Source organism: Nicotiana sylvestris, chromosome 3, assembly GCF_000393655.2.
Source record: "Nicotiana sylvestris chromosome 3, ASM39365v2, whole genome shotgun sequence".
Lineage (NCBI taxonomy): Eukaryota > Viridiplantae > Streptophyta > Magnoliopsida > Solanales > Solanaceae > Nicotiana > Nicotiana sylvestris.
Window position 1 is genome coordinate 195770738 of NC_091059.1, and position 22545 is coordinate 195793282.

At 37.3% G+C, this 22545-nt stretch overlaps 2 protein-coding genes across 2 annotated transcripts; both read left to right on the plus strand.

Moving 5' to 3' along the window:
• The first annotated feature begins 553 nt into the window (after window positions 1–553).
• On the plus strand, window positions 554–3629 carry LOC104249381 (uncharacterized). Its single transcript, XM_009805797.2, has 4 exons — window positions 554–654; window positions 1947–2035; window positions 2201–2298; window positions 3279–3629. Exons 1-4 carry the CDS (start codon window positions 645–647, stop codon window positions 3379–3381), a joined length of 300 nt encoding a protein of 99 aa, XP_009804099.1. The 5' UTR covers window positions 554–644; the 3' UTR covers window positions 3382–3629.
• A 2246-nt stretch (window positions 3630–5875) lies between these two features.
• On the plus strand, window positions 5876–11759 carry LOC104249380 (kinesin-like protein KIN-13B). Its single transcript, XM_009805796.2, has 12 exons — window positions 5876–6241; window positions 6371–6589; window positions 7142–7336; window positions 7566–7667; window positions 8007–8084; window positions 8176–8257; window positions 9325–9484; window positions 9560–9862; window positions 9964–10182; window positions 10272–10623; window positions 10698–10763; window positions 11092–11759. The coding sequence occupies exons 1-12, from the start codon at window positions 6083–6085 to the stop codon at window positions 11266–11268; spliced, it is 2112 nt and encodes a 703-aa protein (XP_009804098.1). The 5' UTR covers window positions 5876–6082; the 3' UTR covers window positions 11269–11759.
• Window positions 11760–22545: the final 10786 nt, after the last annotated feature.

The window sequence follows — 22545 nt, forward strand, 5'->3', positions numbered from 1 at the left end:
ATTTATGTATTCAGATGTATTATATAATTTCTCTAAATATTGCTATATTTTTGGGGTATTTTTCGGTTGAGAATCTTTTTATAACTGAAAATACAAAATTTGTGTGTTATAATTGAGTTTATTGAGTTATATTCAGAGTCTATTATGTTAATTGATTCACTTTCCGTTGAAAAAAACAGTGTAATCCCCTATTTCACGTTGTGAATAAGGTCGAATACAATAATCTGTCCAGTGTAATCCCATGTTTCACTCCATGAATACAGTCAAATACTCTCGAATACAACAACTGATTAGCTGGACTTCCCTGATTCACACCTATTTTTGCTACTGTATTCATGAATACAATAGCTTAAATACATCAAATGCATCTTATAACCACATAAATATATCTATAATCCGTAATATAGCAAATAGTATCTATAGATGACTAATTACTGCTAAAAGATAGTGGTATGTGAGAATTTAGAAGCAAGACATCATTGAGACCAGCCCATTTTGTTTTTCGGCGGAGTTGGGCCACTAATTGAAGCCCAGTAAAAAGACTTCTTTGTCCACTCGGTAAAGCTTCTCTGCTCCATCTGTTATCAGACTTCCGAACGAAATCACGGTGACTAAAGCAGGATACTACAATCAACGTCTCCGGAATGAGTGCAGGTGATTTTACTCTGTATGTAGGCTTTTGCTTACTTCTCTTTTTAGATGCCCACCATTTTTATAAGAATTTGTCACGAGTATGTGATTTTTCATTGAGAAGTTATTTATTTATTTTTTTCAATTGAGAAGATATCTTAAAGAAGCACAAAATTAGCTCTACTGTATTTTGCACTCACCTACTTAGTAAGTGATGTAACAAAATTCATGTCAAGTGGATTACGATGGCATACTTAAGTCCAGAGTATGTTTGATTGAATTCTGTTTCAATTTTACTTGGGTTCTTTCGGTGTTCCTTTAGTTCGACAGAATGAATACTACGGACCGTTTGCGCGGGGCGGGACGGTTAAAAACAGCAAATGTTGATTTGCGGGGCGGGGCGGGTTGAAGTCTTCGCAGGTTTGCCCCGCAACCACACTGCCCTGCACCATTTGCCATCCCTATAATGGCTATTGTCTACGGTATATCTGATCTTTATAACATACCGGGAAAACTTATTGATATGTATGGTGTGTGTGTGTATGTTGCCAAACCTATGAAACTTCTTGGAACCAAATTCTAAAGAAAAGTTGCATATGTTGCCAAACCTATTTGATGTCTGAAGTTTATATGATAATCAGCTTCTTATAACTAAACAGACGTGCATCGAGTAAATTCTCTTTTCTCTTTTGAGCTAGTGATTAATGTAACTGGATGTACCATAGAAGACTAGGGTTTACATCATAGTAAAAGCTAAAAAGGTTAGGTGACTTATTCTCATCTATCTAAGCTTTTGGGATAGAGTTACCCATTAACTTTGTTGGCGGGAAGTAGCAAGTACCTAGTGATTAGTCGCAGTGTGTACAAGATTGTTCGGACACCACGGTTTTAAAAGAAATCCTAGCTCTTATATCGCCAACTCCGGTATGATTCTTTGTCCTCATTGTGAAACTTGCGGCATTTGTTTTAATTAACAAAACTGGAAGCCAAGAGGATGATATTTTGATAGGAAGTTGGAATTAATATAGTAAACACTGTATTTAAAGCAAAAAGTTTTTCAAATGCCTTACTTTGAAGAAACACAATGCAAAGGCATTTCTGGAGGGACAAAGCTGAATAAGCAATTCAAACTGATTAATTGGTAGTATAACAGCTTCTTCTTTGGAAGCACAAGGAGATTGAGCCTATTCCAAAGCCACATGTAATGTGCAACAACCTAAACCAAACGGAGCAACATGCTTTTGGTCCTATTTGTATGAGTATTTGTTTCATAATTCTTTACACGTCTTTAAAATATTTATTTCAATTCATTGAAGGGGGAGCATTTGGAGGAAATAGAGGACTGAGACCGGTTCCACCAGAGAAAGGAGTTTTCCCTTTGGATCACATGCATTTATGTGACGTGGTAAATTCCTTTTAAACTCTCATAGCTAATTTGTTTTGGTGATGCCTTCTGCATGTTACTTCCTATTTGTGTTATGAAGATGGAAATTTGTCGTGACAGACATAGGTTTTCCTTGAGACATTAAATTCCTTTTTCTTGTTTTCTGTTGTTTGTTGTCTATTTTAGGAGAAGAAGGAATACCTCAATTGTCTTAAATCCGCTGGGCATAAATCTGAGCAGTGTAGACACCTCTCCAGAAAGTACCTGGAGTGCCGTATGGAGAAGTAAGTCCATTAGTTTGGTTTTGAATACTTCTTAGACTACTTAATTCTTCTATATCAACAACAACAACAACAATAAACCCAGTGTAATCCCACAAGTGGAGTATGAGGAGGATAGTGTGTACACAGACCTTACCCCTACCTTGAGAAGGTATAGAGATTGTTTCCGATAGACCCTCAGCTTTAATTCTTCTATATCTAGTATACTTTAGCACACAACTTGATGTAGTCATCGAAGGTGTCTCAGTTGCTTTGGTCATTGCACTATATTGTTTTCGAGTTTGTATAACTTCTTAGAACTAGATTATTTATAAAGCCACCTATAACACTTGGTAAAAAATTAAATTCATCTTCTATATTTTCAATATGTGCAAATTTTGCCTTGGGATGCATCTGAAAGATGAATTCCTATAATTTTTTCTTCTAAATTTTGTCCTAGAGCGCAAAAGGTGAAAAGTTTGCTAATGTAAAACATGATCAATTATCTGAGATGGCCATATCTCAACAGTTAATTAATATGATTATGCACCTAGCAGAGGATGATGGCAGATTAGTTGGAACCATGACACTTATTCCTCTCTCAAATTTTCTTCTGTTAGGTGTTTTAATGAATAATGAGAAGCATTTCTAAGAAAGTAATGGATAGTGCTATTTTGGTGCTTATTTTGAAGTTGTTGCAAGTTAGCCCCTGCATGAGTCCCAGACTCCCAGGATCCCTGATATTGGGTATTTTAGGCGGGCCATCTTGGATACCAACAGTAGATGCTTTATTTGAAGAGAAGGGTTGTGAGTTTCCTTTCTTTAACTTGGGAAGATAACAGAGGCTTAGGATAATTTCCTAGATAGTTGATGGCTTTTAGCGAGATTGTTCAACCAAAATATGCCTGTTTATATGATTATTTTTATTAAAAAACAGCAAATCATTTATCTTAGTATGGGAATGTAGACAGCAAGCAGATGACTGTTTCATGAGCCCATTGCAGGAATTTGATGGCAAAACAAGACATGTCTGAACTTGGCTTTGGCAAGAATTTTGACGCCGAAACTAAATTAGAGGAGAAGGTAGAAGGGACGATAGAGAAATGACGAATCAGTTACTTTCCATGGATTTTTGTTGAGTGTGGCTGTAAAAGTTTCCATGCCTGCTTACCATACTTGCATGACCCACAATTTCTGTAACCTATAAGAGGAAAGGCACATTTTGCTTTCACACCCTTTTCTAACCTATTTATTTCTTTGTTCCCCTGGATCTCTCTGTAAGCTGAACGAAAATATTTGTAGCGAGAGCGGAAGAGAAACAAGCAAGGAATCGAGGAAATGCTATTTTAACTGGATATTGTCTGCACATGGGCAAAGATCACTTTTGCCCGCTGCAGAAATTATTTACAGCAGATAGACGCCGAAAATTATTTTAAGAGCGGGTATACAATGTCATTTTCCATTCTAGATTGTGAGGCCAGTCTTAACTCAATCCACTAGTTGGACAGAATCGGATTGGCATTCTTCTGGGCCATTTAAAAGTGAGGCTTTTAACCCAGGCCAAGTCGCCCCATCATTCTTATGAAATTGGGCTTTTAAGTGATTGCAAGTGGAAAATTATGGAGGTTTAAAGAAAATGTGGAATTCTTGTCAGTAATGGACTAAAATTATAACCAATTTTTATCCTCTCTTATAATCCTTCTTTCTTCTATCTTCTACTTTTCTCAATAATAAATCGTTTAATTTGAACAGAAAGACAATATTAATACAATCATAGGACAATGTAGTTTTTTTCTTTACTAGAGTATATTATAAGTTATAATATTGACGTCATGCTACTTTAAGTCGCTACTTTAAGTCGCTACTTTATCAAGTAAGAAAAAGACTGAGATACCATGCTATGTACGAGAGAATAATTTTGCTTGAAATAACTCAGATCAATGAATAATGTCATGATTTTCTTTTCATACAAATCGATGCGCATGAATGCCAAGCTTTAGGAGAGAAGAGATACTCTGTATTAATATGCTAATTTCTAAGATTAGATTTTGGTGAGTTTTGAAACCCAATCTAACGTTTTAGATTCTTAAAACCAAAAACTCAAAAATCAACCGGCTTAAATGAAATCTGCAACTATTCCCGGTTTAATCAGTATGGTGTATTTCGAATTTCTTACTATCTAGTTAGCTGAAAAGACACCAATATAGAGATTGAGACATCTCTTCCAATTAGACCAGATATTAAATATCCCGCGACTTTTAGAATTTTTATTTGAAAATGCTCTATCATACCCGATTGTGACCGATGTAAAGGGTATTTGCTTATTAACCAAAATTAATTCCTATTAGAAAAGACTTGAGTATTCAACTCAGAGGAGGATGGCATGGACTTCGTTGTGATTAGCATATTACCATATGATCTTTTCTGAGGCGAGTCTTATAATTTTGACTCGTCAATTCAGTAGCCTAAAATTCATATTTAAAAGTATTCTGATGAATTTTTTAGTGGGCGTTTGGACATAAGAATTGTAAAATTTCAAACAAAGTGAAACTTTTGTTCAAGTGAAAATGATATTTGAAAAACAGAGTTGTATTTTGGATTGTTTATATTATTGGACATGAATATATTTTGAAGTTTTGTGAGTGATCTGAGTGAAATGAATTTTTTTTTATGTCCAAACGGGCTCTTAATTTTGCGGACAAAAAATAACGATGACAATCTTAAATAGGTGTCTAAAAAAGGGTATTAGCGCAAATACCCTTCTTGTAAGTTGTAAGTAGTAGTATAGCATGAAAACGCCACTAATCCATCTTCCATTCACTCAAAAGTTGGACACAGTCACCGGCCAAGCCGTTCTTGCATTTAATTAAAATGGTATTCGCATTTCGTACGTCCATTTATTTAAAATGCACCGTCGATCGTTTACATGTGTCGGAATCTAATCACCACCCCGAACATGCACGAAATTTTGAATACAAGTCAAAGGCGGGTTGAGAATTGGTCAAATATTAACCCATAATTAATATAAACAAAACTCTCTGACCAATTAATGCATAAAACGACGGAACCCCACCATGTGAGCAGGTTGTGGGTGTTGCTATGATGCTATCCTCAAAATTCAAAAAAAACAGTGGGCCCCACTAAGCGGCTCATGCACCGGCACCAACCAACCCAAACCCAAGACGCTCTCACACGCGCCAACTTACTCTTCAAAATTCAAATTCCTCTTTTGAGCGTCTCTAATTAATCGTCTCCCTTTTGGTTGGTAAATGTGACCCTTTTCTTTAATTATTTTGAAAAAACATTATACAACAATTTAATTTTAATTTTCTTATGAAAACATTATGGATGTATATTTCATCACAAATTTCAAAAAATTTCTTTTTTAAAAAAAGTTTATATTCAATCAAATATGTTTACACGAAAATGGGACGGAGGAAATATAACATCCTGCCCTTTGTCGCAGTGAAAAAATTGAAAATGTATTATGATTTACAACTTGTACTTTGACGGTGAAAAGATTTGAACAGTGAAATGAATCCGAACCGTTGAACTTTCATTTCATCTTCTAACTTCAAACCCTCTCTTTAATCAGCCCTTCTATTTGTCTGATACCACTCAGACACACATTCTATTCTTAAATCCGAAACTAATCCGTTTATCAAATCATTGATTTCTATAAAAAAAAAATAGAGAAAAGATCGAGGCTTTCTGCTGATTGATATTTTCTGGAGGTGGGAAGAAGAAGAGAGCGGCTTTCGGTGATTGAGTTACGATTTCTGTTCGGTAAATAGAGAGTGAAAGAAAAATGAATGCAGTAGGACGGCAAAGATCTGGAACGTCGACGGCGCACCACCAGCGGCAATACTCCGACAACTTCCTGGAAAACTCATCCAATGGTAGATGGCTTCAATCAGCTGGTCTTCAACATCTTCAAACTTCAAATAACTCTATTCCTCCTCCACAGGTTTCCGATACTTCCGACATTTTTTATTTTTCCTATTTTTTGTTTTTGTTTTTCAAGCTCACTGTTGCCCTAGCTCATAGATCTAAGAACTCAGTGTTTTTCTTCATTTGATTTTGTTATCGGTTATAGGATTATGGATACTATGGTGGAGCTCAAGGCTCGAGAATGTATAGAGGTGCACAGAGGACTTACAGCGGAGGAAGCGATCTCTTTGCGGAGCCTTTGACGCCGCCGGGTAATCCTCGACAGTCAAGCCAGCGAAGGAACGGTGATGAAGAAATATCTCCCAATGAGTTCAGTCCTGGACTCTTAGATCTACACTCATTGGATACTGAGCTTCTACCTGAGGTTTGGTTTACAGATTCTGCATTCGTATTTTAAGGGGATTGGATGAACTGATTATTCTAATAATGCTATTGGATATCGCCATTGTTATGTCAGTGCAAGATGTGCAATTATTTTGCTGCTTTAGTAAGTTTTATATGATATGCGTTTGATTTGAGCTTCTCATTTACAGTGCCACAAAATTCTTGTTCACTTTTAATAAGTTTTACATGATTAGAGGTTCTTATTTACAACGCCACCGATGTTGTTACCATTTTGCCTGTTGATTTTCGGTTACTACAGTGGCAATTGGGTGTTAGAATCTCCAAGTTGACACACTTTGGCTCTTTGAGCTACATTTTATTATAGCATCATTTTGGTCAAACCCTAAACCACATATATCTGGATTTCAGCAGTTTGATGTATGTCAAAAACATATGTCATTTTGGCCCTTGTTCCTGCCATTAGATCATTTACATAATGTCAGACTAGCTTTGATTGAAATTTCGTAGTTTTAACTCTGTATTTCCTTTAGTTTGGATTTCAAGTTCTCGTATGTTGACTTCCCATATATAGATGCCTGTTGCTGGCTTGTATGATGCTCCTTCCATGCATCACTTTGCTCGAGCAAAAAGCTTTGATGACTCGGAGCAATTCCTTGCAAACAACAAGCAAACTGGTCGAGTTCGGGGCTTACCAGAGAGTAATGTTTCTAAGAGTTTTGCTGTTGATAAAGAGAAGGCCAGCAATGTTGCAAAGATCAAAGTGGTGGTATGTTTTACTCAACTCCATTACTTCTGGAGTCTAAACATTTTATTCTCAGTTTAGAGAGTGCAGAATACTTATTTTCTTAATGAATACAGCATATACACAATCCTTATTATGTGGTTTCATTATCTTTTCTCTGGCACAGGAGCCAACCTTCTTTCATGTGTATTACATGTGAAAGAAGTCCTTAGTGCTTGTTCTAGTTGTTGTTCTAATGATTATCTACTTCCAGGTGCGTAAGCGACCACTAAACAAAAAGGAATTGGCAAAGACTGAGGAAGACATCGTTGAAACACGTTTCAACTCTCTAGTAGTCCATGAAACTAAACTCAAGGTTTGTGGAAATGCAAATGATTTATCCTGTATTAGCAGTTAAATATGTCTATCCCTTCACCTACAGTCTGGTGACAAGAACGAATACTTCCGTAACCAGCAATCTGAAAATCACTATTATCAAACAGTTAACCATGGTTGCCGGATAGAATTCATTTTTCTTGAATGCCAAAAACTTATGCAGTAAGATTAAGAATGTTGAGATCTGATTGTTTGCCATGATGATTGTTCCCTTTGTGTTTTGTAAATCTCCCTCCCATGTCATGTTGCTTCACTTGGCCCGAATTTTCCCTAAATCCGTTTTATGAATTAAGATTTCTTACATCTGACTCATGTACAGGTTGATTTGACTCAGTATGTTGAGAAGCATGAGTTTGTCTTTGATGCTGTGCTAAATGAGGAGGTTTCAAATGATGAGGTGATTATATAATACAGGATTCTACATCAGACCCAAACTCTTAAGTGCATTCAGATCCTTGTTAACTTTGGTCTGCCACATGTCTCCTTAGGTATACCATGAAACAGTAGAGCCCATTGTCCCGATAATTTTCCAACGCACAAAAGCTACTTGCTTTGCATATGGGCAAACAGGTAAGCAACCTGCACTTGATCAGTAGTTTTCATCATCTTTCACCGTTATTACTCTTGGCACAAGTATTGTTGATATCACCTAGTTCCTTTTCCTGTTGATTGTCCTAACTGTGAAGAATTGTTGTTTGAATGAATTTGGATCTTGTAACAATTTGCTCAATTATCAGTGGTTTCCAATCTCTAGATGCGCTTTTCATGCGGGGTGAGTTTCTTATGAACACTTTCGATAATGTTGCCTTTAGACCCTCTGTACTGACTGATGCTAGTGAAAATATTTTACACCTGTAATCATTTGTGGCTTTTCTTTGTTATTTTGATGATCAAACTCCTTTATCAATTAGTTGAAGATCACATGAATATTAATCGGGATACGTCAAACACCATCTAGTGGTGCACATTCAGGGAGTATTACTATGAAGTTTTTGTACTCAAATTCCCTTATTGTAACAATTCCTCTCAAGTTCCAAGTCATTTAGGTATAACATAATTGTGAGTTTAACATGATTAGAGGCTTCAAACCTCACAGCTCTGCAGAATGTGCAAACCCTAACTTAGAAATGTGAAAGGGCCATCCTACATGCAATGGTAGATGCTCATTCTCCAGGGATCTAGGTCATAGCAAGTCTTCTAGCGTGTTTCATTCATACAAATTCGATTTTTTTTCAGAACCATAAGAAAATATTAATCATCTGATGATGCAATTGCTGATAATAATAACCTTAAGTTTTCAAATGTCTGCTTGCATTAGCTTCAAAATTTGTCTTCCAGTCATTTGACATGAATTTCAGTATGGTTAGTGGCTGTCTGTTTTGGGTCATGTAAGCAATATCAGTTGACTATCTCAAGTGCAAGGGATAAGAAACAACCGATGCCTAGTCAATTTTTATTTTGTCATATGCAGATTTTGCAGCCTCTTCTAGAGGTCTTTGAGTGTGCTTCCAAGTGTTTTTTTTCATAATAAATCTGGTGTCAACTTTCTGCATTTATCATACAAAGAAGCTTGGTTTTCTTGCTATTTTCTAAACACGAACTTCCCCTAAATTTCTTTTCGTCTTTGGCTTATTTAGGAAGTGGCAAAACGTATACCATGAAACCACTACCTCTGAGGGCATGTAGGGATCTTTTGAGGCTCATTCATCATACTTACCGGAACCAGGGCTTTCAATTGTTTTTCAGCTTTTTTGAGATATATGGTGGAAAGCTCTTTGATCTCCTTAATGATCGGAAGTAAGTGGTTCTGAATATTCCAACATTTAAGTGTTGTACTTTGGACTGAGGATAACTGAAACAAATTCTGTGCAGGAAACTTTGCATGAGAGAGGATGGTAAACAGCAAGTTTGTATAGTTGGATTGCAAGAATACAGAGTCTCAGATGTGGAGATGATTAAGGAGCTCATTGATAGAGGAAATGCAACTAGAAGTACTGGCACCACTGGTGCCAATGAGGAATCTTCGAGGTCACATGCTATTCTCCAGCTTTCTGTTAAGAGGTCAGCTGATGGCAGTGAATCGAAACCTCCTCGTGTTATTGGAAAGCTCTCCTTCATAGACCTTGCAGGAAGTGAACGTGGTGCAGACACTACTGATAATGATAAGCAAACCAGGTGTGTATCTACTAAATTCCTGCCTCTTTTTTGTCCTTTAAGAAAATTTTGCTGTTAAATTCTTTTTGTTCTACCCCATTAACTTGTCTTCTGTTATGCAGAATCGAAGGAGCAGAGATTAATAAAAGTTTGCTGGCACTGAAGGAATGCATTAGAGCGCTGGACAATGACCAAAACCACATTCCTTTTAGAGGCAGTAAATTAACTGAAGTGCTGAGGGACTCTTTTGTTGGAAATAGTCGTACTGTTATGATATCCTGCATTTCCCCTAATGCAGGATCTTGTGAGCATACTTTAAATACATTAAGATATGCCGACAGGTAATTATTTATTGAATTAGATTTTGTTGCCCCAGCTACTACTTTCTGCATTCATATAGTCTTACTTTGCACTTTGCTTTAAATTTCAGGGTGAAGAGTCTCTCAAAAGGGAACAACTCAAAGAAGGACGTCTCATCCTCAACATTGAATTTGAAGGAGTCAACAAATTTATCCTTTTCTGCAGTTGTACCTTCTACATCAACATTTGAAGATGATACAGGTGATTCATGGCCTGAACAAACTGATAAAGATGAATATGATGAAGATTTCTATGAACAAGAGAAGTCTATGTGGAAGAAGAATGAGAAGCTTGACAGCTACAGCATCTCCAATTCAGAAGATAAAATGAAGAGAACAAATGTTCAGACAAAGTGGAAGGAGCCACCTAGAACAGAGGCAAAGTATTCAAACTCGGACGATGATCTGAATGCTCTCTTAAAGGTGGATCTACTTTGTGGAAATTTGAGAAGTTTCACTTAGCCTTAGTTCTGATCGCTTTATGTTTAATTTTTCAGGAAGAGGAAGATCTTGTGAATGCCCATCGGAAACAAGTGGAGGAAACAATGGACATTGTTAAAGAGGTATGTGATGAACATAAATTTGGTGTCTTATTGCATGTGTTGAAAGGGTGTTTTTTGGTAATAGCAATAGCTTTAGGCCTTCACTATGGGAGTTGAAGTGGATTTATATTCTGATGGTTTCATGGTGATGATACTGATTATACCTGAAGTCCGTAGTTGGAAAAGTGTTTCTATAATTACTTTATGTCAATCTTGGAGTCCCATAAGGGTGCTGGCAAGTACCTCTTTCCGTGGTTGCGCGTTTGCTTGTCACCTTGTAGACGAGATAATTTTGCTTGCTAGCTGGTTATTTGTGCGGATTGAGAATTCTGTGGTTTCACAATTTCAGGAGATGAATCTATTAGTTGAGGCAGATCTACCAGGGAACCAGCTGGATGATTATATATCTCGATTAAATGCAATCCTTTCCCAAAAGGCTGCTGGCATCCTGCAGTTGCAGAACCAGTTAGCTCATTTTCAAAAACGTCTAAAGGAGCACAATGTTCTTGTATCTTCTGGCCACTGAAAGCTCTAATTCAGATGCTATGCATATTTGCTTTGGAATGAGGTGCTGTTGTGGATCCATTAATGTGTTCAGTAATGCACCCTTAGGTGTTAATGTGGAAAGCAGGTGGCTTGCACAAGTTTGGAGTAGCAACATTCACATGATGATTTTCTTCAGAAGAGTTTTTGTAGCCTTCTGTTAATCTTGTCATTGTTTATTCATTTTCCATTTGAAAAGAAACATACATAGATGCTTTTGCAAGGCTTTTACAGCTTTGTGTTGTAAGATTATTGATTGTTGATTGATCTGCTGAGCAGAAGAGGCATTTGCTATGTTTTGGGGGGCTGAAATTTGTTTAATCTGGTCCAGCTCCAGCCTACAAAGCCTATAGACGATTGGTGAAGGCTCTGGTCAAGTCTGGTGTAATTGATTGCAAGGAGTTATACAACAGCTAATATTAGTTCATTTTGGCTGAGTTCCATAAGCCAAATGGGCACTTGGAATCTACTCAATTACTTGAGAATTGTGACTTTTGTATGTTGCTATTTAACGTGGAGCTTCCGAACTTAAGCCAAATCGCCGGTATTCCAGTTATTCAACATTGTCATAAGTCCCAACTAGACCACTTAGACTTGCAGTTTAATGGACCTATTTGGTGTCTCGTACACAATAGGTGTGAGTTCAAATTTAACTATTTCTCACTTCCTCTTTGCTGATCTCCTAATGTAACAGAAAATTTTAAAACGTCATGCTTATGTAAACCCTTTTCCCAACACCTGTGGATTTGGGTTTCAGAATTTTCAATGAGGAAGATATTTATCAATATTTCCATTGTCGAGTTCAATAAGAGGACGAGAGCATGATAATGAAAACCAGTTAGATGATTATTAAAATACTAGATTTAGTGTACGTGCGTTGCACGTGTATTATGCGTTATGCACAAAAGAGCGTTTTAATTAGGTAGAATAAGAATGAATTAAGTATAAAGGTAATTGATGATACAACAAATATTTAAATGGTAAACTATCTAAAATAGTGCATATTAAATTGAATAAGAATGAATTAAGTGAAATAGCATTTGACGATGCAAAAAAATTATTACATTAAAGAAATAGTTGTATTGATCGTGCAGACACTAAATTGAGTGTTACAATGAAGCATGGGTGTGATGATGTTGCTGGAACCGTTAGTCAGACTGTTGCTACCCTCTTGATGTCACCTGTGGAACAATGTTGATGTGCGCCATGAAGAATGTTGCTTCAGTTGATTCTGGTATGAGGAAGGCACCTCTAAAATATAATGGTATTGTCGATGCATTCAGTGAAATAGTTCAGAATCTGTAAAAATAAATATAATTATATAGTTATAATATATGTAAAATTCCTGTATAATATGTATAATTAATATGTGTATAGTTGAGGAAGTTTCATAAAAAAGAAAATATTGCTTGAAGAATAACAACAGATCATCATACAATTATGTTTATATGATATATGCTATGTTATGGTGGTGAATCTTACCTAATATCTCTTTGTAGACGATGTTCTTGGTATATGTTCCTTTTTTTCGCTTCGACTGCTTGGTCAAGACTAAAACCTTTGTTGTTGACATAGATATTCCCCTTGAGAGTGCAACATATAGTTGTCCATGTGAGAATACATGTTGTGGTAAGTACAGTCCCACATTAGGTATTGTTTGTCCTTTTGCTTTATTTATTGTCTTTGAAAAGCATAGCCGTATTGGAAATTATTTTCTGATGAATTTGAAAGGGTAACCTTCATTTTCTGGAGGCGAAAGTTGAATTCTGGGAATAAACACATGTTTGGAAGCATTTTCGCCCATCATTATTTTTGCATGGATGACGTTGTTGTCAAAGCCTCTACATATCATTCTTGTATCATTACATAAGCCATTTGCCGGGTCCAAATTTCTTAATAACATGATCGGAGCATTTTTCTTTAAAACCAACTTGTCAAACAACAAATAATATCTTCAAACATAACAAGCAGAAGTTCAGGTTATCATCCAAATGATTTCATAATACTCTTTCTTTTCTTTTCTTTTTTCTTTTTTAATTCCTTTAGCTGCTTTGCAAGCCACCAAGATCATTAGAATTATTCATCCCTGATGTCCATTTTTCTGCTTGATTTTGAGTATAAAAAGGCTCACAAGGAAGACGATAGAGAAATAGACATACTTTATTATGGTAACGCTAAAATTACCGGGTCTAAGAATGAAGTATGTTACTTTGTCTTTATTTCCTTGAGAGTTACCTAGAATGTAACAAACAGAATATTTTAGAAATTATAGAAAAATCCAAAAAAAAAAAAACCACCATTCACACAAAAAATAATTACCTGCAAACTCTAAAATATTCAAATAAATCTGCAATTGTAGATTGTAAAGATGAAGCTACTGTATGTAATAGTTGTGAGCATTACTGTGTTAAAACAAAAATCAGAAAACAAAACTGTTAGAAGAATAAAGAAATCTAGAAAAAACAATAAAGAATCAGAATTATTCCGAGTCCACAATTTCCTTGTGTGTCCTTAAGGAATTTTAACCCCCTCACACGTTGCCAAGGTAATGGATTAAATCCTCTCAGGATAAAGCGGAATAAACCTTCCTGCAACAGTGGCAATACAAACTGCAGGATACCAACGAACTCAAAGAACGAAGCAAAATCACACTTACGAATTTGAGAGAGAGAGACTGCGAATTAAGATGCAGTTTATTCAGAAAGAAAGAAGTTCTGGAGTGTTTTTCGTATCTAGAAAATGGAGTATTGCCTCAGAATTTATAGGCAATTATCAGAAGAGGCGTCTGGAAAAGGTGACTTTTCAGAAGAATATGCTGCCTGCTGCGGTTCTACCGTGACCGCGGCAGAACCGCGGTCAGAGAGGCTCTCTGAATATGCTGCCTGCCGCGGTTCCACCACGACCGCGGCAGAACTGCGGCCAGAGAGGCTCTCTGAATAAACCTGTCGCGGTTCCACCGCGACCGCGGCAGAATCGCGGTCAGATAGGCTCTCTGAATCTTCAGCAAGATTCTGGCATATTTCCAGCAGTGACTTGGCATTTAATTAATTATTAAATAATTAAAAAAAAAAATTCAAAAAATAATCTCATCGATCATTTTCCAAATCCAAATCCAACTCCAAAGCCAAAGCCAAAGCCGAGCCGAGCGAGCGACGACGACGACGCGAGGGTTCATTCTCTTCAACTCCTTTTAAGAGCTTTAAGAAGTAATTCTATATATAAGCACACAAATGTGGTTGTCCCTCACCAATGAGGGACAAAGTGCAAGACAAAAGTTCACTTCCTCAAAATTTTCATTTTCCCTCCATTTTATTTCCTCCATTTCCAATTCACACTTCTTCTACTTTAAAGCCCAATGGCTTAAAGTCCAACAATCCCCCACATGAATGAGAATGTCTGTATTAAAGAAAGATCATAGATGAAAGCTATGTGATTTTGCAAGTAAGGATTAATTGCATCTGGATAAGTAGGTTTCCCTTTGAACTTTCCGTAGTGAACATATGTCGGATATACTCGGTCAATCGATAGATTTGATATCTTTGAACCGTCGAACTTTAGTGTATACCTAGACAGCCATATGTCACACAACCAACCCTTAACCGTCTTTTGGTTCTCATTATTGTGTTCGTTTTAGCCATGAACACCGCCTGGTCTCATAAGTGCGTAGAGAATTGGCCTTACAGAATTCTCCTTGAAGTGGCTTACACTTCACACTTATATAGGTGATTCCTAAACGTGCAATCCTTTAGATTGACACTATTTGATAGATACCTCATCAAACTTTGGTAATCATTAAAGAACGTGTAAAGTTCTATCCTTGTTACTGAACATTGTCTTCATCACGAGAATGGACCAAAGATTTTATTTTGACAATGTTGAACCGGTCAATCACAACTTTGTTTGAGCTCCTTGAACCTAGATCTCGGAACATCCAAAATTCTAGGTAGAGTTACCGCCATGTTGACTTGTCCTCGGCCATAGTCCCATTCCCTTAGATGATTTCTCAACTCCCTCTCTAGATAAGCCTTTTGTAAGCAGATCCGCCACATTATCCTTTGATCTTACATAATCAATGGTGATAATTCCACTAGAAACTAGTTGTCTAACGGTGTTATGTCTTCGTCGTATATGACGAGACTTTCCGTTGTACATAATGCTCCCTGTCCGTCCTATGGCAGCCTCACTATCACAATGTATGCAAATAAGAGCCAAAGGCTTTGGCCAGAACGGAATGTCTTCTAAGAAATTTTGAATCCATTCAGCTTCTTCACCGGCTTTATCTAAAGCTATAAACTCTGATTCCATTGTAGAACGGGCGATACACGTTTGTTTGGAAGATTTCCAAGATACTGCTTCTCCACCAACAGTAAAAACATATCCACTTGTGGACTTTGTTTCTGTTGAGCCGGTTATCCAATTTGCATCACTATATCCTTCGATAACCGCAAGATATTTATTGTAGTGCAAAGCGTAGTCTTGGGTATACTCCAAGTATCCCATAACTCGTTTCATTGCCACCCAGTGATGTTTGTTGGGATTACTTGTGAATCAACTAAGTTTACTTATTGCACAAGCTATATCAGGTCGTGTACAGTTCATGATGTGCATTAAGCTTCCCAACACACGAGCATACTCCAATTGAGACGTACTTTCACCTTTATTCTTTATAAGATGATGGTTTAAGTCAATTGGAGTTCTTGCACTTCTAAATTCCAAGTGTTTGAATTTTTCCAGTACCATTTTCACGTAATGTGACTGAGACAAAGCTAGACCTTGAGGAGTCCTCTGGATTTTAATTCCTAGAATTACATCGGCAACTCCTAAGTCTTTCATATCAAACTTACTAGCAAGCATACGTTTTGTAGCTTGAATGTCGGCAATGTCTTTGCTCATTATTAGCATATCATCAACATATAAGCAAACAATGACTATATGATTTGGAACGTTCTTAATGTAAACACATTTATCACATTCATTAATCTTAAAACCATTTGACAACATTGTTTGGTCAAATTTCGCATGCCATTGCTTGGGTGCTTGTTTTAGTCCATAAAGGGACTTGACAAGTCTGCACACCTTTTTTTCTTTTTCTGGAACCACAAACCCTTCAGGTTGGTTCATGTAAATTTTTTCCTCAAGATCACCATTTAAGAATGTTGTTTTTACATCCATTTGATGAATTTGAAGACCATACAAGGCGGCTAATGCTATTAGCATCCGAATGGATGTAATTCTTGTTACTGGTGAGTATGTGTCAAAATAGTCAAGACCTTCTCGTTGTCTAAATCCTTTGACAACAAGTCTTACCTTGTATTTGTCAATAGTACCATCTGTGAGCACGTGATTTTTGTTTACACGACAATTAATCCAAAAGAAATCGAAAAAATAATAATAAATTGTCTTTGTGTATAATTTTGTGAATTTGCTTAGCATTTTTGTAGCTTTTATCTGTGATTTGTTTAGTTTTATCAATTGAAAATACAAAAATATATGTCGCGCATAAAGTCGGGATCTGGTTCTACTATTAGGAATTAATTAAATCATAGTTGGTTTTTAAATGAATGAAAATAACAAAAATATTATTTTTGGTTAATTTTGTCATTTTTATTTTTTGGTGTGATTTTGTTTAGTTAATGTTTGATCTTGTGTGAGTCAATTTATGTCTTTTTAGTATAATTATAATTTCACAACTTATTTTAGGATTTTTGGTAGATTATTATTTAGAAAGGGAATTAGAAGAAGAAAAGAAATGGTTTAAATATGGACAAATCGAAATTGGGATGGTTTTTAGACCCAAAAATCAGGCCCAAACTCATTGATCCAATCCGGCCCTCCCCAGATACAAAAGAAACGACGCCGTTTTGGCACCCTTCATCTGAACCGTTGGTCAAACAGATCCAACGGTCCAGTTCAGGTCCCTCATTAATCCAAACGACGCCGTTTAGGCATGACCAATCAGACCCCCCCTCCCTCGCGTCGTCTCCCTCACTGAACCCAAACCCTTAGAACCCTAGCGCCGCCCCCTTTTCCCTCACCGTAAACCCGGCGGCAACAACGCCGGTGACCACCAGACTAACACCCCTAGTACACCTTGACCCCCTGAACACAGATCTACAAACCATGGGTCTCGAATCTTCCCCCACCGTCTCGAATCTTCGTTTGAAGATTCGAGCCGGACCCCAACCTATGCCAAACCCTCCCCCCCCCAAATCCATACCAGGTACCCCCCTGACCTCCCTCGTGACCAAATCAAGCTTGGTTTGGTCCGAATCTAACCAGAAAACCCCAAGTCCCAAATCAGGCCCAAGAACCCTAGAAATCCTGAATCTGAAGTTTTTGTCCAATTAAATGAGAAGGTTGGGTCTAATAGACCTTAATCGAAGTGTTTTGATCTTAGTTATTTAGTTGTCTGTATGACATGGAGTGCACAGGTGTTTAGTATATCGATAGTTAAATCTCATCTCTATTCTTATTTTAAACACGTAAGGCAGGTTGTTTCTAATTTGGCAAAAGATGCAATATAGTTCTAAGTCATTTAAACTGACTCTATCAAATTGGATTTCGTTAGGCAGTTTATAGGACCATGTTCGAATCCCATTAGTAGCAGCTTCTAATAGTTAATTCCATTAATCTAGTTTAAATAAGTTAGTTTAAATTCAACTCGAAGAATGTTTAGCGTGAGTTTTAGCATTTTATTAATCTTGTATGCAATTTCCTTTATTAAGTTAAAAGCATGTTCGCTCATGGAATAAGGAATGAAACAATTCCCCGCCTCATAAATAATTAATCTGATAATTAATAAGAGGCTGGAGCTGGCCAAGCACGTTAATTTAATTGGCGTGTATTTTCCTTCATTTTTAGAGACAAACATAATAGAAATGTAGTCGCTGTAGGTTTATCCTTTCAAAAAATGAGACGAGTCTCGTCAAATAAAAATGTAAATTGCGGGGCCCTCAATAATTGGTCAAGAAAATAAAATACTTAGAATTTGGGATGGACTGTTTAGTGAATTTCACTGCCTTCCCCAAAGATAATAACGCGTTAGACTCTTTAGGCGCGACTTAATTAAATTACATTCTTAAATTCGGGTGCGCATTTATGTGACCCAAATTCAAATCTCAACGGAGTCGGAATGTGTTAACAACCACGGGTGCATTGATTGTGACGTGGTTCGAGATGCATTTTTACGACGTTGCAATTCTATAAAAATAATAATAATAAAAGCGGTTTAAACTTAATAAAAAAAGCACATACGTTATAACATGTATTAAAATCAGATATTTAAGCCATTATAGCAATTTAAGCGACCGTGCTAGAACCACGGGATTCGGGGGTGCCTAACACCTTCCCTCGGGTCAACAAAATTCCTTACTTAGAATTTCTGGTTCGCAGACTTCATTTGGAAAGTCGAATATTTTCCTCGATTTGGGATTCAAGATAAACCGGTGACTTGGGACACCAAAAGCCAAACCTTTCCCAAGTGACGACTCTGAATTAAATAAATAATCCCATTTCGAATATTGTCACTTAAATTGGAAAAACTCCCTCGCGCATTTATCCTTCGGGATAGGCGCGCAAAAAGGAGGTGTGACAGCTCTGGCGACTCCGCTGGGGTTCGAATCCAGAATCTCTGGTTCAGGTTTCAGAATCCGAGCTTAGAATAATTGTTATATTTGGCTTTATTATCTGATATTTATTACATGTTTGGGCATAACGTGCTAAATGTTGTCTTTTACCGCTTTGATATTATCTGAACTGTATATAAATTGTGCCGAAACCCTTCTCTTCTTACCTCCGGGGAGGAGCTTGCTGGTCAAGACTCCCTATTCTGTTAGTGTCATACCCTGAAATAAGAAAGAGGCCGGATAAGTTACAAAGCCGGACGATCTCGTGGGTCCCCGGTACGTAGCCCCCTCCTCGACTCGAGTTGTCCGCTCGGGTACACAGTCTAGAACATATACCCAGGGTGAACCTAGTATAACAAAACCTCATGCCGGATCCCTAGTAGGAACGCTTATTTGCATCATGTTGCATTTGACATAGGAGACTCAACACAGGGGTTGGGTCCGTCTAGGACAAGCAACTCGAAATGAAAAGACCATCCTGCTATCCGGTTTGTTTTGCGCATTTATTTGCTTCGGTTCTGCATGCTGACCGGTTTCTAAAAAAAATCAAAAAAGAGGGAAAAGAAAAATAGCAGCGTAGGGAGGTAATTACTTATTTTGGAAAAATAAAACCAATGTCCAAGTAGTGTCAAAACCTCGCCGAAATTTTCTAAAAAAAAATGAAAACAAAATTTGTCTTTTAGTTTGATTTATTAAAAAAAAACATATATAATATAAAAAAAAATTTAATCACTTTCAAAATCCAAAAACAAAAAAAAAGTATTTGTTTAAAAAAAAAGGGAAAATTCAAAATTCAAAAAAAAATATTTTTTCTTTTGTAGTACCTCTTTCATTAAATTCAGACTAATAGTCCAAATACTTCCTTAAAAGATTTTTCGAAATTTCAAAAAAAGAGTAAAAAAAAGGTTTTAAATTCAAAGAAAAAAAATATTTCTTTAGTCTTCATCACTTTTCAAAAAAATAATAATAAAAAAACAAAAATATAAAAATCCAGAAAAAATATTTTCTCTCCTTTTCTTTAAAAGATTGTATTCAGGAAAAAAAAGGGTTTAGTTTATTTCCCTATTCCTGATCGCCCCGAACTACGCCGGTTTGATTCTCACAGGGTGCAAGATACGTAGACAACCCTCATCGGGTCCAACCTCCCCCTTTTCAAAATAGCCAAAATGTTAGAATTTTAATTTCGTCATAAATGAGTCGGGTGATGCCGTTTTGTCAAGAATAGCCGAATATTCCCGAAAGGGACGCTGGAAGGCTGACTTTGCATAAACAACCATTTTTGGTCTTTTTTTTTTTTGAATTTTGACCAATTTGCCCAACAACCTTAGAATCCTCGTCCCCGAGGCTCTGTGAGGCCGTGTTCCCAATATCGGGTCACTATTTTGAAAAAAAAAGAGTCATAAATAAATCAAGTGATTGTTTTTGTAAAAAATAGCCGAATGTTTCCGAAAGGGACGTCGGAGGGCTGACTTTGCATAAACAGCCACTTTTGGGTCATTGTTTTAGATTTGGTCCAGTTGACCCACACAACCTTAAAAATCTTCGTCCCCGAGGCGCTGAAGGGCCGTGTTTGCAACACTAGGTTTTATTGTAATTTGAAAAAAAAAACAAAGAGTCAGCGGTCAGGTGAATACCGTTTGGGCTTTTGGTCAAAATAAGCCGAGCCAGCTTTGGCAGTGTCTTAAACCGTTCTTGCCGAGATAGCCTTAGAAGTATCTTTTAGTTTTCAAAAGGCTATTTTCGTAAAAGAATGGACAAGTTTGAGAAATGTCATAAAATAATCTCCCCGACCTCAAAATTCATGTGAAATTAGGAAGGGGCCACGTTTGCAAAAACAGCCGTTTGGTCAAAATCGGCATATAGGGGAAGGAATCTGTCATTTTATTTTGCTTGAGTTTGTATTTCTTTTGATTAGAGAATGTGAGCCTTTTGACTTTCGAGCCTATTGTTCGTCTTTAAATAATTCCAAAAAAATGTTTTATTGTTGTTTACCTTTTATGTGTCCGAACTACGTAATGATCTGATTCACGCGGCATCGTGATACGTAGGCAATCCTTATCGGATCCGGTCACATTTTAACTGTAAATAATGAAAATAATAATATAAAAATAATAATAATAATAAAAATAAAATAAAGTATATGATAAATAAAGGGAAGCCTAAAGAGAAGCCGGAATGACGCATGTCATCGTTGCAAACATGTAGAAATTCACTTAACTGTATAGGTGCATCACGCCCCAACGTGAGATTACCTGTCTGTTATTTGTTTCAAACTAACCGTTTGCTTGCTGCTAAGCTCATGTTTTTAGAAAGGGTGGTTTGGTTTGGTGGAGGTCTGGCCTCACATTCATACTTTACGAGGTCGAAAGGAAGTGTTCAGTTGCCCGTCACTAAGTCGAGAGGGAGTATTCACACTTACTTCACGAGATCAAAGGGAAGTATAGAGATGTCTTACGAAATTCCTTTGCCGACAATTCCTGTCTCCGAGGAGAGTTCAATCTCGGCTATCCCAACTCCCAAGTCAGCAACTGCTGAGGAAAACAGAATCTTGCGGCTCCGCATGTTGGAAATGTTGGATGACTGGAATAACGGAAAAGAGCCACCGAGTGTAATCCCTGGATTCCTCGAGTTGTTCTCCAGGACAAGTGGGACTTCCAACGTCCCCATAAGCTATCCAACTACCCCATTCGGGTACCCGGCCATTTCAGCCCACTCTGCTGTATCACCCTTTGAGTCTTATCCCCTGATGTCAACGACGGATGTAGCTACAAACATATTCACCACACCGCCTTGTCCAATCGTGGCACAACCCACTACACACAGGCCCAATTTTGACTCTTCCTCATTCACATTCCAAGAACCATCCTTCTCACTGGAACCAACTCGGTTTACCACCAGCATTCACCCTCAACAGCCTCAACACGAGTTTACGCTGGGGCAAGACCAAAATCTCAAAGCTTTTGAACAAGATGAGATGGCAAAAAGAATGAGGAGCCTCGAGCAGAGTTTGAAAAACATGCAAGGTTTAAGCGGGCAGAAGAGTGTTTCCTATACTGATCTGTGCATGTTCCCTCACGTGCACCTACCCGTGGGTTTCAAAACACCAAATTTTGAGAAATATGATGGGCATGGCGATCCCATTGCTCACCTCAAGAAGTATTGCAACCAATTGCGTGGAGCCGACAGCAAAGAAGAATTGTTGATGGCATACTTCGGAGAAAGCTTGGTAGGAATAGCCTCAGAATGGTATATGGCCCAAGACATTTCTCGATGGCATATATAGGATGATCTCGCCAGAGATTTTGTAAGACAATTTCAGTATAATATTGACATCGCACCGGACAGAAATTCTTTGTCAAACTTGAAGAAGAAACCCTCGGAAAGTTTCAGAGAATATGCTATTAAATGGCGCGAGCAAGCATCAAGGGTAAAACCTCCTATGGACGAGATATAAATGGTCACTACTTTCCTCCAGGCTCAAGAATCAGACTATTTCCAAAACATGATATCAGCCATGGGAAAGCCTTTCGCGGAAGCGATTAAGATTGGGGAGATGGTGGAGAATGGTTTGAAAACGGGTAGAATTTTGAGTCAGGCAGCCATAAGGGCAACCTCCCAAGCCGTCCAAAGCGGGT

Coding starts and splice junctions, on each gene's coding strand:
- LOC104249381 (XM_009805797.2), top strand. Junction 2,036..2,200: donor ACATGCATTTATGTGACGTG/GTAAATTCCTTT, acceptor TGTCTATTTTAG/GAGAAGAAGGAATACCTCAA. Junction 2,299..3,278: donor CTGGAGTGCCGTATGGAGAA/GTAAGTCCATTA, acceptor AGCCCATTGCAG/GAATTTGATGGCAAAACAAG.
- LOC104249380 (XM_009805796.2), top strand. CDS start 6,083: ATGAATGCAGTAGGACGGCAAAGATCTGGAACGTCGACGGCGCACCAC. Junction 7,337..7,565: donor TTGCAAAGATCAAAGTGGTG/GTATGTTTTACT, acceptor ATCTACTTCCAG/GTGCGTAAGCGACCACTAAA. Junction 8,085..8,175: donor AGGAGGTTTCAAATGATGAG/GTGATTATATAA, acceptor ATGTCTCCTTAG/GTATACCATGAAACAGTAGA.